The sequence below is a fragment of the Neofelis nebulosa genome, chromosome 13 (assembly GCF_028018385.1).
Source record: "Neofelis nebulosa isolate mNeoNeb1 chromosome 13, mNeoNeb1.pri, whole genome shotgun sequence".
Lineage (NCBI taxonomy): Eukaryota > Metazoa > Chordata > Mammalia > Carnivora > Felidae > Neofelis > Neofelis nebulosa.
In genome coordinates, this window is record NC_080794.1 from 87976739 (window position 1) to 87991966 (window position 15228).

The 15228-nt window shown below is 56.4% G+C and overlaps 1 protein-coding gene and 1 long non-coding RNA gene across 15 annotated transcripts in view; one reads left to right on the plus strand and one right to left on the minus strand.

Annotated features, from left to right (window-relative positions):
* PTPRE (protein tyrosine phosphatase receptor type E) overlaps window positions 1-15228 on the plus strand; it is a 162101-nt gene that overhangs the window by 129986 nt on the left and 16887 nt on the right. For 13 of the 14 annotated variants that reach the window (XM_058698124.1, XM_058698123.1, XM_058698121.1 and 10 more), the window contains 6 exons: window positions 2617-2707; window positions 6333-6409; window positions 7302-7338; window positions 9111-9208; window positions 13114-13233; window positions 14459-14622. In XM_058698124.1, the coding sequence (XP_058554107.1) occupies window positions 2617-2707; window positions 6333-6409; window positions 7302-7338; window positions 9111-9208; window positions 13114-13233; window positions 14459-14622 (587 nt within the window). The remainder of the gene's footprint in view (window positions 1-2616; window positions 2708-6332; window positions 6410-7301; window positions 7339-9110; window positions 9209-13113; window positions 13234-14458; window positions 14623-15228) is intronic. The other variant, XM_058698116.1, reaches the window with a different exon arrangement.
* On the minus strand, window positions 5377-11959 carry LOC131493565 (uncharacterized). Its single transcript, XR_009252746.1, has 2 exons — window positions 11643-11959; window positions 5377-6256 (listed from the first exon to the last, which is right to left on the minus strand). It is a non-coding gene; the product is annotated as an uncharacterized LOC131493565 (long non-coding RNA).

Sequence of the window (15228 nt, forward strand, 5' to 3'; positions counted from 1 at the left end):
ACGTGACCTGTGGCTCCTGTGTGTGCTCACCGAGATAAAATCCCACCTCCAGAAGCAAGCACACCAGCCGACCCTGTTCGGCCAATTTATGTAATTTATGTAATTGCCAGGTATTTATTGACCAATCACTACCTGCACGGTTCCCACTCAGCGCTGTGGGGGTGACCCGGTCGCGGCAGAGCCCTCCCCGGGTGCTGCCCCGTTTCCCCTGTGCCCACTGAGCAGCTCGGAGATTCGAGTCTGCAGGCAGATTGACAGCGGGACAAAGTGAGGGGTGGCAGTCATTCTGTGCGCTTGGAGACAGAGATATGCCTTCTACACAGAGCACCTGGCCTCACCCCAAGTGGCCCCCCACACAACCCAAAAAGCCGGGATCGCCACCCCAACTTCATATCCCGGGTCTCAGGCCACTGCGGGAGGTGGGGCAGAGCTGGGTCCCCCCTCGACACCTAACCCTCCAACCTCCCCACATACCTCACCGTAGCCACCCCACCTTCCGAGGTTTCTTGGGTTCTTTTTTTCTTTTTCAATTAATCATTTGCATAGATTTTAATTTTTAGAGCCGTTTTAGGCTTAGGGAAAGATTGGGCATAGAGTACAGCATTCCCCCTTAGCCCACAGTATCCCAAATCAACAGTGTCCCATGTTCACGCCCTACGTGTGTTCCAAATGAGAACTGATGTTGACTCATTGTCACTAACTGACCGACGTCCAGAGCTGGGGTTCTAGTGTGGTACATTGTGTGGGTTCAGACAAACGCATGACATCATGCGCCCACCATTACAGTGTTATACCTCGTTTTTATTCTCAGGGGTGAGGACAAAAAAGCTTTCGAGTATAGAAAGAGAGAAGTGTGTAGAATGTTGCCACAGGTTCTCTGTTTAGGTTAGGTCCAGGAAATCAGTGTCAAGACAGCTTTGATAAGAACCAGGAATTTTGAGGGGCGCCTCGGTGGCTCAGTCCGTTGAGCGTCCGACTTCAGCTCAGGTTGTGATCTCATCACTTGTGGGTTCAAGCCCCACGTCAGCCTCTGTGCTGACGGCTCGGAGCCTGGAGCCCGCTTCGGATTCTATGTCTCCCTCTCTCTGCCCCTCTCTTGCTCATGCTCTGTCTCCCTCTGTCTCTCAAAATAAATAAACATTAACAAAAAAGAAAAAGAGAGAGAGAGATAGAGAGAGAACCAAGAATTTTGGGTAGAGAAGGCATTGACCCCAAGGCACCCACCAGGCTCTCTGCCTGTGGCTGTCCAGTTTGGTGAACTGAAAACAAAAGAAAGAGTTCACTGGCTGGCAGGGGCTCAGTCTGTGAGGGAGAAGCCCCCCGCCCCAGAAGAGGGAGGCTCTGGGCACCTGTGGGCGGTGAGTCTGGCCCTCGTGACTCATGGTGTGAATAAGCCTAGGGCCACGCAGCACTTGTGAGGTCTGCCCCCGTCTTCCGGGGACTTCACACTTGAAGAAGGGGAGTCTTGGTGGCCAGCTCCAGGCCAGACTGAAGGTCTCCCCCGGTGCCTGCCGCTTGCCAGCCAGGTGAACCTGGACAAATCTCCAGCAGCCTTGGGGGCCAGTTTCCTCATCTGGAAAACGGGTGATGCTAGTGTCCTCTTGTAATAGGTTGAGCTATGGCCTGGGGCAGGTGACCCGCTCCTCCTCCAGTGCCTGGCACATCTCAGCGGCTTGGTAACTATTGACACTCGTTCCTCGAATTCCAGTGTCCCCTCCCCAGTCCAGTCAACGTTGAGGTTAACGTTGAAGGCCGTGATCTGGGGGTTCAAAAGGCTCTTTCCCACAGTGCACTGCACGGGGCTTGCCTACGTGCGGAGGGCGTCCCAGCAGCCAGCGAATGCGGGGGGACGACTAGAATCAGTAGAAGTCAGGGAGCCCAGGGTCAGCCGGGTTCGTGTCCACGGAGCCACACATCAGTCACAGGGTGCTAGCTAGCGTCTCACATGTCGGTGTCCTCATCCGAGGCGGCGGGGGGATAGGGCAGAGTTCCTGAAGCCAGGTGCGCACACAGGACCCCTGGGGATCTTGCGCTGATCCAGGCTGGGGCTGGAGTCTGGGCTTCCCACAAGAGGCCAGCTGGACCTTACCCGCTGGCCCGCGAGCGCGCGGCCTCTCAAGCAGGAGGCCCACATCTAAGCTGCTCGAACATCCTCTGCCCATCCCCGAGCCCAGCCCCACGGGCACAGCTGGCCTCCACAGCCCCTCCGCAAGGTGCCCTTGCTCTGCCCTCTCCTGCTCCAGAGTTCTCCTGTGCTCAGTCTGTAAGTATCCGTGGAGTCCCTGCTCCGGGGCAGGACCTGTGGCTCCCAGGGCTTTGGTGACAGTGCACAGACAAGTCCCCGCCTTCATGCAGCTGAGGGCCCAACGGTGGGGTCGTCACCACGTCCACAGCTCACTTGGCCCGCTGGCGAGAGCGCCCTGAGGGCAGGCGGGCCTGTGTCTTCCTCACGTGTCTGCCCGGCCCCTGGCACAGCCCGCCGGGCAGGGAGGGCGGTGGACTGCACGTAGTTTGCTAGGCCGGGGTTTCCTTAATTCCTGTGCCCGTTAGCGAAGTGGACGTAAACGCTGTGTTCGGATTCATCACGTTTAGTGCTAACTGTGTATTTTCTTCTAGTCATTGCCATCTGGACACATACAAGGAACTTTTGAACTGGCTAATAAAGAAGAAAATAGAGAAAAAAACAGATATCCCAACATCCTTCCCAGTAAGACTTTACTTTTTCTGCATGATTGGTAGCGTGTGGAGTAAACTCAACATTCCTTTGTAGCTCCTGGGGACTGTACCTGTCCGGGCAGCATAACTGTACCTGTCCGGGCAGGGGACGAAGGCCCGGGCCAGCACCGCTGCTTGGCGCTTGTCCAGGGAGGTCTAGGTGGCCGTCTCCCACAGCGGGCTCAGGCCACCTCTGTTGTCGTGGGTCTGGCCACCAAGCCTGCGCTCGATGTTGAGACCTGGGCTGCCCAGGGGCCCAGGGGAGTGCCCCCCGCACAGGCTGGCGGGGGCCTGCTCCTGGGCCCAGTCCTGAGCCTCAGTCTTGTGCTGCCAGTGGCCCTGGGCATCTCCGCATCTCAGACTCAGTGCTCTCGGCCACCAGCCGTGGGTCCCCCAGACCAGGGGCAGAAATGACAGAATGAGACATGTGCAGAGATTTGGCAGCTTTGTGGGAGGGCTTAGCAACGCCAGCAGCTAAAAGGGGCCATGGGCTGCGGGGTGTGGCGTCCAGGGAGGCCGTCGGGCCAGATAGCTGACAGATCTGTCCAGGGATGTGGCTGGACAGGCTTCGCCCCAGGGGTGCCTTTCACAGCCCACCTTGGTGCCAGGACAAACCTGAATGTTCCAAGCTGTCAGCTGGCCAAGGAGGGTTGCAGTATTCTTCGTTCAGCTGGACCCCTCTTGTGGGCTTTGCCCATCAGGCTAACAGAAAGGCAGCCGGGAAGGGTTTAAATCCTGAGCCCCAGGCCAGAGAATCTCCCTGTTCTCAGACAGAGCCTCCGTGGAAGCAAGGGAGCCAGCCTGTGCAGTGGGCCTCAGTCCACTTGGTGGCATTTTTAGGATTGGAATTAAGTCCGTCTCTTCAGGGGCACAAGAAGCTGTGGTCCGCCCAATTTGTGTGGTCTCTGGACTCTTAGCACTTAATAGAAATAATTCTTTTGCACTTTATAAGCATAGGATTGACACCTCTTTTTTTTTTTTTTTTTTTCCAAAGGCCCCTATAAGACTATGATCCAACTACGATGAGAAATTAACCAAATAGTCTTTTGGCTAAAACACATTTGCGTAGGCAGCCAAGGGAGCCGCAAGGAGATGGGACACGAAGCTGTGCAGTGAGGAGGGGCTTGGGCCAGGGTTAGACTCTGGACACGCAGTGGGGGTCCAATCGGGAGGGCTTGCCGCTGGATCTGGGGTGGGTTATCAGAGAAGGAGGGAGGCAAGCCGCTTGGTTGGAGCAGCTCGAGGGAAAGGAGAACCGTGGGGGGAGGCTGGGGATCTTTGGAATATTTTGTGTCAAATAAAAATCGGGATATTTGCAAATTAGTATTATTATCTACTATTAGTTTGACTAATTAGCTTCGTTAATTGATTTAATTTATGCATTGACCTACTGAATGTATCTGTTGAGGACCTACCTACCCAGCCCCAGCACTTTTCTAGGGTCCTGCCCCCATTTGCCTCTTACTCACTAAAACCCTTATTTAAAATTCTTTGAAAGTTAGTTTATTTATTTTGAGAGAGAGAGAGAGAGAGAGAACAAGAGAGAGCGAGAGAGTCCTCATGAGCGAGCGGGGGAGGGGTAGAGAGAAAGAGAGAGAAAGAATTCCAAGCAGACAGTACAGAGCCTGATGTGGGGCTCAGTCTCACAAACTGTGAGATCATGACCTGAGCTGAAATCAAGAGTCTGCTGGTTAACCAACTGAGCCACTCAGGCACCCCTAAATTTACTAGATTTTTAAGAAACCCCTCAACCCAGGCATGGAAATGGCTCTAGGGAGCTTGGATGACAGAGAACAAGATGCCTGGCATGTCCATGAGGCTGGGCTTCGGAAAAGCTTGGTGACTGGTAAGGAGACAGTATCCTCTGGGAAAAAAAAACAGCAACAGCCAATAATTTCAAAATATAATGTTTTGACAGTGAAGTGTGACTTTCAGAGTAAAAAGACAGGAAGCTCTCCGAAACTGCAAGATTCTAAATCTAACCAGAATGCTATTTTCTGCCCTCGGCTTTCTATAGCTGTTCTCAAAGCGTAAATGGTTCCAAATTATTTTCAACTGGCTTCACACATGCTCAGCCGGAGCCGTATCTGCTTTAGGGCTGTCAGCCCCTGAGCAGGAGGGTGTCGTAGAGGAGGCCATCGGGCTGTACGCTTGGGGTTTGACACCCTGGCTGCCCCATATGAGCCATGACTTTCCCTGAAAGCCTCAGTGGCCTCTGCTGCTGGGGGCAGGATAGATTGGGCCCAGCGATACCGTGTTTAGTCAACAGGTGTCTGAGGTCAGCAGCGCCTTCCAAGAATGCGGAAGACAACAGCTCCTTTGCCGCAGACCCACCCCGCAAACACACACGTCTCAGTTAGTTTCAGACCTGTGGGGATAAGCAGGGGGTAAAGCAGGACAAAGCAGGACGATAGAACGCGGTAAATACATATGGAGTGCTCACTCTGTCCCAAGCCCCGTGCCTGGGGTGGTGTGAACCACCCCTGGAGCAGCTTTGACTCTTGACCCTGGCCCTGGGCCCGGTCTGGTCATCCTCAGTATTTCCGCTAGCTGTTGTACAGCTAGAAGTAGGAGACCCAGGCCTGGGGCCATGACACTTTGAAGGGCCCATGACACCATCTGATTTCCTTTAAAATCAGAAAAACAAAAACAACACCATAATCCAGTCTGGTTACAGTAAGCTTTATACTAACTAATAACACGGTTGTAAAATAAAATGTTTACTTTTTTCTTTTATGGAGGAAGGGGCCATGAAGGCAGGAGTGACAAGGACCCACCAAGGTCACAGTGGGGGCCCTGGTGGAAACTTCCCCAAACGTGCACACACACACACACACACACTCCACAAACACATACACGCGAGACCCACGCACACAGAGAAAACACACACCGCACCCCCACCTACCACGCACACCTGCACACCACCCGCCCCCACACGGAGGAAGTACACATCACACACCCACACAGAGCTCTCTGTGGTCAGCCCCCTCACTAGAGAGTTGCTTGTACAGCAGGCCAGAATCTTCCAGGCAGGTGGCCTGCCAGGCCCAGCTCAGATCAGCGTGAGTTCCACCCACCTTCCAGCCCTAGGGCCGACTGGAGGGATGGGGATCGGGGTGTGGAGTCGGCTTGTCCCTTCCCTGGAAAGCCCGGGAGCGTGGACCCCAGCCCTTCCGTCCGGGGCTCTCCTCAGTGCGCAAGGGCCTTGTTAACACGGGGGCCCAGCTGGGGTTTCGGAGAATATGGTGATCTCACTGCGGGGCCCCAGCACGTGCTGCTGTTCTGTTTCTATGTGAGGCCCAGCAGCCCCCACTCCTGGACGCTGAAATTCATGCCTCTGCCGTCAGCCCACAGGTCTTACCGGACACCTGGTTAGGGCCGGGCACTGTCCTCAGTGCTGAGATGCAGTGCTCATTCAGTGAAACAGGTGTATTCCCATCCTCATGACACAGAGGGGCTCATGAGGACATTGAAAAGGACGCGTCCTCTGTCCCGGTGATCACCACGCAAGACCCGGTCGTGTCAGGTGCCGTGTTTAATGCTGTAGATGGAAGAAATGTATGGCAGGTGTGATTTCCTTATCCTGATATCATGGTTTTTTGTTTTCTTCTAAACAGATGATCATTCCAGGGTGATTCTGAGCCAAGTGGATGGAGCCCCCTGTTCAGACTATATTAATGCTTCGTACATAGATGTAAGTCTGCCGTTTTCCTGTCCCCGGCCGGGCCTGATGCACACACCTGCACCATTTGGGGACTCAGTGTGAATCGTGACTTTCCTCTCTGGGGCCGGGTCACAACCTTCCTGGGCAGCTTGGCCACAGCGCAGAGAGCACAGAGTCGCCCGGGGCTTTTGAATTAGCATCTGTCCAGGGATTCATTTTCAAGAAACAGATAAGCACAAAGATGTTTGTTACAGCATTCGTTACATTACTGACCAAATAGGACAAGAGGGATCAGTTAAACAAACTATGGTAGAACCATAATGCAATGGATTAAGAATTCATTTTAATTGGGCCGCCCGGGGGGCTCAGTCGGTTAAGCACCCGAATTCGGCTCCAGTCATGATGTAACAGTTCGTGAGTTCGAGCCCCGCGTCCAGCTCTGTGCTGACAGCTCAGAGCCTGGAGGCTGCTTCAGATTCTGTCTCTGTCTTCTCTCTGCCCCTCCCCAGGTCACAGTCTATCTCTCTCCCTCTCTCTGTCTCTCTCTCTCAAAAATAAACATAAAGAAAAAAAGATTTAAGCGTTCACTTTAAGTGAACCTTAAAATACCTTTTAATATAAATTATAAAATTATCATAAAAATACAACATAGGAGAATTTGTGCTTACTAACCAGTTCAAAGTATCTGAACGTTTGTCTGCTTGTGTGTGTGCGTGTGCGACTGGGAAAGTATTCCCAGGAAAAATCTACGGCGGGGCCAACAAAAGTAGCCCTGGCTCCAAAAGGATTAGTGAGTTTTCTTCTTATTTCTGTGTTTTCCAACTTTCTCGTGGTTGATACGCGTTACTTTCCAAACCACAACGGCAAACGCCTTCAGCCAAGAAAGCGAGGAAGAATTACAAACCTGATTTTATGTTTCTAGGGTTACAAGGAGAAGAATAAATTCATAGCGGCTCAAGGTAAGCTTCTTGCTGTTCTTTTCAAAACGGGATTTTGGTAACATGACGTGGGAGGCTACCTGGTCCTTATCTGCTGCCAGGAATCCTGAGGCTTCCCCTGGGCTTCCTGTACCGCCCCGTCTGTGTTGCCTGTTTGCAGTCTGTCCAAGCTGTCCCTGAGCACAGGCCACGCGGGGGTGTCCCGAATCTCACAGAGCCTTGCGTTTCGAGGCTGGCGCTCCATTGACCCCGAGTGTCAGCATGTCCTGGGAGCTGCTCAGACGTGCTACGTTCACATCTGCCTCTCAGCAAGCCTTCTCGGGTCATTCTGTGCCTTCGTTCGCAAAGTTCTGCCCCACGAGATGACGAAGCGTGTTGTACAAACAGAGCTTCAAAAGAACAGACGAGTTGGAGCCCGAGAGCCCAGGTCCCCCTTCCGCGGTCGGGCAGCCAGGGGAGGGTGTCATCATTTATAAGTAGGTGTAGCCGGCACATTGGACGTACATCCACGCAAGGCATGCGTGTAGACAGGCAGACAGACAGACAGACACATGCCTGTTCCCTCACATGCATGGTGCAAAGACAGTGCACCCAGTAGGTTAACGGTTATCATTTGAACGTGCTGATTCTTTCATTAGACAACCCTGAACCTCTCTCAGCTGGCCGAGCTCGGGTGTGGCTCCCAGTTGCGGTTGTTTCCAGGCGGTTGGGGAAGGGAGGGAGTCGCTTATCAGATCAAGGCCTTAACCCCCAGGGCGCCTCGCAGGCGCCCTTCACCTTGCACACGATCCACTTTGCACGGACGAGGTCTGACCTGCCATCCGTCAGCCCAGAGGTGGCTGGGGACGTGGAGCCCACAGCGGCTTTCGCGGGCTTCCTCCCTCGCAGGCGACAGTCTTTCCGACAACAGGTCCCCAAATTCGGCGCACGTCGGAATCACTTGAGAGCTTATTAAAAATGTACATCTCTTAGGAAATAGGGAAGCACACAGACGCATACACCCAGAGTACAGCCTCAGAGAACCCGACAGACATCAGCTGACACAGATAGAGGAGTCTCTCTCCCGTAAGAGGTGGGGGCAGCCCGGGGCCCAGGCAGTGGCTCAAAGGAGAGGGACCTCTTGCTCTTCCTGCTCCGCCCTCCGTGGCATGTCACTGTCTCCCTCAGGGTCACAAAATGGCTGCGCCTCCAGGCCCTGTGTCTGCATTCAGGCAGGAAGGAGGGCAAAGGGCAGAGGACTTTCTTCTGGGGACGCTTTGTCTTTGGTTCAGACCGCTCCCCAGGAACCTCAGCCCACACCCCGCTGGACGGCACTGAATCATCGCCAGCTGCGAGGGCAGCTGAGAGATGAGGGAAGGGGGTTAGACTTGGAGGGTGAGTGGGTCGGCCGCAGCCCGTCTGCGTCTCTGTCTGCGTCTGTCTGTCGCGCACACACAGACCCTCGTGCAGTTCTGGAGCGGGTGCTGGCGTGCCGAGGCTTTGAGGGGCCCCCTGAGCGGCCGCACGGCACTGTGGACAGGCAGGCTCAGACCCCAGCCTCATCTGAATACCCTTGATTGCCTGCGAATGGGGTCACCCCTTGGACGCTGCTGTGTGCCTCCCCAAGGACATCACAGCCCCAGGGGGTGGCCAGGGGTGTGGGCGGTGGGGCGGGGGAGGCCGCACCCCTTTCCCAGTGGGCCAGTCGGCCCTTCTGTGCCTGGGAGGAGCCCGGTCCCAGGGCCCCAAGGCCAGGGTGACAGGGGCCAGAGACCCTCTTCGGGTCTGACTTGGGGCTCCTCCTCTGCATACAGGCCCTAAACAGGAGACAGTTAATGACTTCTGGAGAATGATCTGGGAACAGAAGTCTGCAACCATTGTCATGTTGACGAACCTGAAAGAAAGGAAGGAGGTGAGCCAAGCCTTCTGACTCACAGACTCTACTCTTTAAGCTTCTGGGGCTTGGCTGGGGGTGTGCTCACCACATCCTTTTCCTATCCCTCTCCCTTCTTATCGCTGCAGAAGAAGACGAAAAAAAAAAAAAAACACGAGGGGCTCACAGCATTTTTATCACGAAACAAATATTCTGTGTTCCAAGCATCTCACTGCTCTAGGCGGCGACACGCAAATGTCACAGGGTTAGTTCTTTCTTCAGCCGAGAGCCCCCCACCCCAGCCCCAGCCTGGCTGCTCTCCGGTGCTGGCCGTGTGCAGCTCAGCACTCAGAGGCTCAGCGTGCTGGGCATACGCTACGGTGGGCCTCGGCCGACCAATAAAAGTGGATTTCCCGCTTATTATCCAGACTAGAGAACTGTATTTGAAACACAAGGTATACTGAAGGAATGTGGATTTAATTAGCTACTTCTAATTTAAAACGTAATGCACGGACACCAGAGGAACTTGAAGCCTCTATAAAGAAGGTCAAGCGGGTTCGCGTCCTAAGGGGACAGATACTCCTCCTGGTCTGCTCTGCTGGACAGGCGGCCGCAGGGGAGTGTGCAGGGGGCAGCACACAAACCCCGCCTCCTGTGATTTAAGTGCCGCTGGGAGGCGCAGGCGCCAAACAGAAAGCAAATAAACATAAACTGTGCCAGAAGGAGACATAAAAAATAACGGAGAGTAAAGGGCTGATGAGCAGGGAGGGCCAAGTGAGCCAGGCAGACAAGGACTTAGGGGCCTGGGCCTGGGGCACTGGGGGAGCGGTGCTTCAGGGGCTGGGGCACTGGGAGGGGGCGGGGCATCTGGGGCACTGGGGAGGGGTGGGGCATCTGGGACTGGGGCACTGGGGGGGCGGTGCTTCAGGGGCTGGGGCACTGGGAGGGGGCGGGGCATCTGGGGCACTGGGGAGGGGTGGGGCATCTGGGACTGGGGCACTGGGGGGGCGGGGCTTCAGGGGCTGGGGCACTGGGAGGGGGCGGGGCATCCGGGGCACTGGGAAGGGGTGGGGCATCTGGGGCTGGGACACTGGAGGGGTGGGGCATCTGGGGCTGGGGCACTGGGGAAGGGGGGTGGGGCAAGTGGAGCCATTCTCCTGCCTTCCGGCCATTGACTTTTTACCTAAGGGGCACAGACCCGTATTGCATAAGGCAGAGCAAGGCGTGATGGTGGTTTCTAGAGCAGGAAGGAGGGGACCCCAGAGGGAGGAGCAGTCCCCCTTGGGTGTAGGTCAAGGTGGGGGCAGGAGTGGCACCATGTCTGAAAGGCTGGAGGGAACTTGACCAAATCCAGTCCGAGAGAAGTTCCGGGGGCAGGGTGACGTGATCATAAAGCCAGGAGTACTCGGCTGGGCTCGCATCTCTAGTGCCCCCAGAACCGCTGGCAATGGGTCAGGGAACTGGGCTGGGGTCTCGGGCTGGGATCTCCGGTGACAGTCTGAGGCAGGCGGCCCGGGGAGGGTTTCTCTGCCGAAAGCAGGGCCTGGGTTTTCAGAAGTGAGTTTTCACCAGCATGAAAGAATCGCAGGCTAGAAGGAGGCTTGCCAGACAGGGGGACGCTGTTCTAGCATGTTCCAGCTTGAGACCCAGAACAAGGGGGGGGCTGGCCGGGGGCGAGGAAGGCTCTGTGTGGTGGGAGACGTCTGTCCTCCTGGTCCCTGTCTGGGCCTGCCATGTCCCCACGCGGTGCTGGTCTCCACCTTGGCCCTGTCTTCGCACAGTGGCAGGGGACCCCCAGGCAGCTGGGCTCTGGGGAAGGGAAAGGGGAAGGGCTGCCCTCCCGGGATGGAAGTAGGCGGCCTGCTGGGGCAGCTCAGCTGAGGCCCTAGGCAGACACTGGCCCTCAGGCAGAATCCTCCCCTCCCCCCGTGCCAGTGCCTTCCAAAAAGCACAGGAAAAAGCCTCCAGTCACTGTTTCCGGTTGAGTAGGATGGAGTTTTTGTTTTGTTACCAGGGCGGTTGGGACAGAGCTGGAAAGGGTCACCCTCATGGGGCGAATCCTGTCCTGTGGATGGAAAGAGTGACAGGAGACGGGGACTTCCAGGCAGGAGCCCTGAACCCTTCCCACACTCTTAGCAGATACCTTGGCAGGACCCGGCCCCCAAAGCTTCGCAGGGAGCCCCGGGTCCCCTGGGACCAGCGGCCCCACTGCTGCCACTTGCAAGGGGGTGGGGGAGGGGGCTTGTTTACACACATGAGACCCAGGGAGACTCAGACAACCCCCCCTGCACCCCCCCCCCCCCCCCCGCCGCCCGTCGTCATGTTACTCGACATTTATCTCCGATCTTTCTCTGAAGCCTCCTACTGGATTTTTCCATTTTTGTGACTCAGAGCCGGCCTCTTCTGTATCTTGATTTTGACCATTTCAGATGAGACCATTTCTCAGTAGAGTTCCCTTTTCTTAAGTGCTTACCCTTCTCGTTGTCTCCCGGCTTCAACATCTTGGCTGAACGTTGTGAAATGCAGTCGCCCTGACTTCTCGTGATCTGACCGGAGGGAGGGCACCTTGGGCGTTGGGTGAGACCAGAGGTCAGAGGGTGGAGAAGTGTCCACACCCACAGCCCTGTGGGGGCCTCGGAACCAGCCCTCGGGCCCCGGGCCAGAGTCTTTCAAGGGGAGAATCTCAGGAGGTCCTGGAGGGTCCCCAGGAAGCCAAGACTGGCCCAGATTAGCACTTTTGGGTAACTGCTTCTCTTCAAGGCACCTCAGAGATGCCCTGGAGTAGGGAGGGGAAGTTGTCCTGCAGTGTCGTAATATAAATGCCGGGCCTGGTAAGTGCCAGGCTGCCTTTTTTCATAAGACTATTAATCCTCGTGACTTATTAGCTGTGCCACTTGTGGGCAGCTTCCAGAATAAACTGTCTGATGTTTATTTTTGAGAGAGAGAAAGAGATAGAGTGTGAGTGGGGGAGGGGCAGAGAGAGAGAGACACACACAGACTCCGAAGCAGGCTCCAGGCTCCGAGCTGTTGGCCCAGAGCCCGACGCGGGGCTCGAACCCACGAACCGTGAGATCATGCCCTGAGCCGAGGTCGGATGCCTAATTGACTGAGCCACCCAGGCACCCTGTCTGTCCGACGTTTAGAAGGCTTGTTGAGCACATCTGGGCCCCCATAGGTGGGTCCTCACACACTCCTGTGCCCCGTGTTCACGGAAGACTGTTGCCCTTTAGGCCCCTTGCGCTCTGTCCCCGGATGGAGCCATTTGTAGCTCCGAGGGAGGGAAGGTAAAGAGGTGGGGCTCTGCGTGGCGGGGTGCCCGTCCTCTGCAGATTTCTGCATCTGCCTTGTCCTAGGCGGAGATAAGTGGGGAGCGTTAAGCTGACCCCTCTTCCGCGGTGGGCTGGCCAGCTTTGTCCTCCGCGAGCCGAAGGACACCCTGCTGAGTCCAGTGGGAAGCGTTTGGGGACACGCCGTCCTCCCGTGAGGCCCAGCCTCTGTTGGTGTCGAAAGCAGACAGGGGCCCAGGTATAGGCTCAGGGCTGTTTTGTGGTCTCAGTCTCCCAGCTTCCACACCTCCTAGTGCTCTTTCCCAGCTCCAGACCTGTCTGAGGGAACCTGGTGTGTGTGAGGCCCTGTGTTGATGGGGGGGTGAGGTGGTGAGGGTGCCGATGTGCCTGAAGGGCACACACAGACTTATTTACTGTTTCTTAAAGTTTATTTATTTATTTTGAGAGAGAGAGTGCATGTGGATGAGCAGGGGAGGGGAAGAGAGAGAGAGAGGGAGAGAGAGAGTCCCAGGCAGGTTCCTCGCACAGAGGCCAACACAGAGCTCGATTCCACAAACCGTGACGTGACCCGAGCCGAAACCAAGAGTCAAACGCTCAACTGCCTGAGCCACCCGGGCGCCCCAGACCTATTTCTTTCTCTTCAACTGCCCCACGTAGGAGAAATGCTATCAGTACTGGCCGGACCAGGGATGCTGGACCTACGGAAACATCCGCGTGTGCGTGGAGGACTGTGTGGTTCTGGTCGACTACACCATCCGGAAGTTCTGCATACAGTCGGTAAGCGTTCTGAGTTACCAACTTTCTGGAAAGGCAACCCTTCGAGAGAGCAGGGTCAAGAATAAATACACGTGTCATTATTTTTAGCATGAAGAGCCTCACCCCCACCACAGCCTTCCCGCAGTGTTGGAGCAGCTCTGGCCGAGGGGGCGCTGAGTCGGGAGGAAGTGCGGGGGTGGGGGTGGGGTTGGGGGCGGGTTTGGGCTTTCGTGGACTGAGGTTGGGTCTACAGGGGAGGAGACAGGTGCACCCCTAGTCTTCAGACGGCTCTGGATGCTCCTGGGCCCCAGTCACTGTTTTGGGTGGAAGAAGGCGGGTCACTTGCATGGGGGCACGGGGTTTGGGGTCCCCCACTCAGTTGCGTGATGTCATGGCACACACTGAAGTGACGAAGTGAGGTTTTTTTTAACAGTCTCAAAAGCTGATCTGTCACCTGCTCGGTATTTTTTGCCTTTATTTCCTACTTGTCCCTACTCCATCCCTGCCTAGAAAAATGTAAGGCACAGATGCCTGTGGACAAAGCAGATGAAATAGAGATTTAAGATATATGAAAACCAGAAGATCATGCAATCAGGAGTCCAAGGTGGAGGGATTGGCATAGTCAGATGGCAGAATAGGAGTCTGGGGTTCCTAGAAGCTACAGCAAAGAGGGGAAGAGGATGAGCTTGATGGCGATGGTGTTTACTGTCCCCTGCTTGTGTCCCTCCCGGACACACTGATGCGCGCGCACACACACACACACACACACACACACACACACAAAGGCACTTCCACATACACTATCCAGCCTTCCGGGATCCAGCCAGAGAACCGCACCCATGGGCCTTTGTGGGGGAGGAAACCTGAGAGGCTCTGAGTGGGGCTGGTGGGGTGGGGTGTCCCGTAACAGGCCAGCCACATCTTTCCCCTCAATCTTGAGCCTCTGGGGAGCGAAAGTGTTTGCTGCTGGCAGTTACGCAGGCAGACCCGGATGTGGCCTCCCCGCTCACGAGTGGGGTCTGCGAACTCCAGGGCCGGCTTCAGGGATGCGTCTGGCTGCCGGGGGCCTGGGCCGGGTGCCGTGGGTCCTGCTGTGCGGACCCGCGAGCAGCCATCGTGCCGCCGGTGGACCCACGGCGGCCTGGGGCCTAGATGGCAGGGGTGGGGGCGGCGAGCATCCTCAGGACGTGATGCTGGGGGAGGGGCAGGCGCTGTTCCCCCACTCACGTGTCCCCCTTCTCCGCAGCAGCTCCCCGATGGCTGCAAAGCCCCGCGGCTCGTCTCCCAGCTGCACTTCACCAGCTGGCCCGACTTTGGAGTGCCTTTCACCCCCATCGGGATGCTGAAGTTCCTGAAGAAAGTGAAGGCCCTCAACCCCGCCCATGCCGGGCCCATAGTGGTCCACTGCAGGTATGTCGGGCCGGGGCCCCCGGAGGACTCGCCCTCATGGCTGGGCCGGTCCCAAGGTGGGCAGAAGGACAGGTAGGGGCGTAGTGAAAGCACCCCCCTGCCCGCTGTGAACACAATTACTAGTGACAGCTTGGGGGATCCCTGGGGGTGAGAGCCAGAGGGACATTCAGCCCGCTCTGTGACAGCAGGACCCGTCCGTCAGCAGCGTCTGAGGGGGATCTCCAATTCTTAAAACAGACAAAAGCCGAGGGGCCAGGTTGATGGTGCTACCGGGGCTCTGGCAGGTTCACTGCCCCCGCAGACCCCAGGTCACCTCCGGGGACAGAGATGGAAACCATGCTTCTATGCAGAGCCCCCCCCCCCCCCCCCCGGCCAAGTCTTTCTACATGAGTGTGCGAGGCTCAGAGGGGCTGGGGGCCCTGGCCCAGGAACAGCCAATAGTGGCCAGGAGCAGCTGTCCAGGGCGGGGCGTCCCCCCTCCCAGCTGCAATCTCCTGGTCTGCAGTGGGAGGGACAGTCCTGGAGGGGCCCGGGACTCGACTCTGAAGGTGGGCTAACTCCCTCTGGGGCTTATGTCTGCCTGCCCAGCATGGCCGCTGGTGCAGA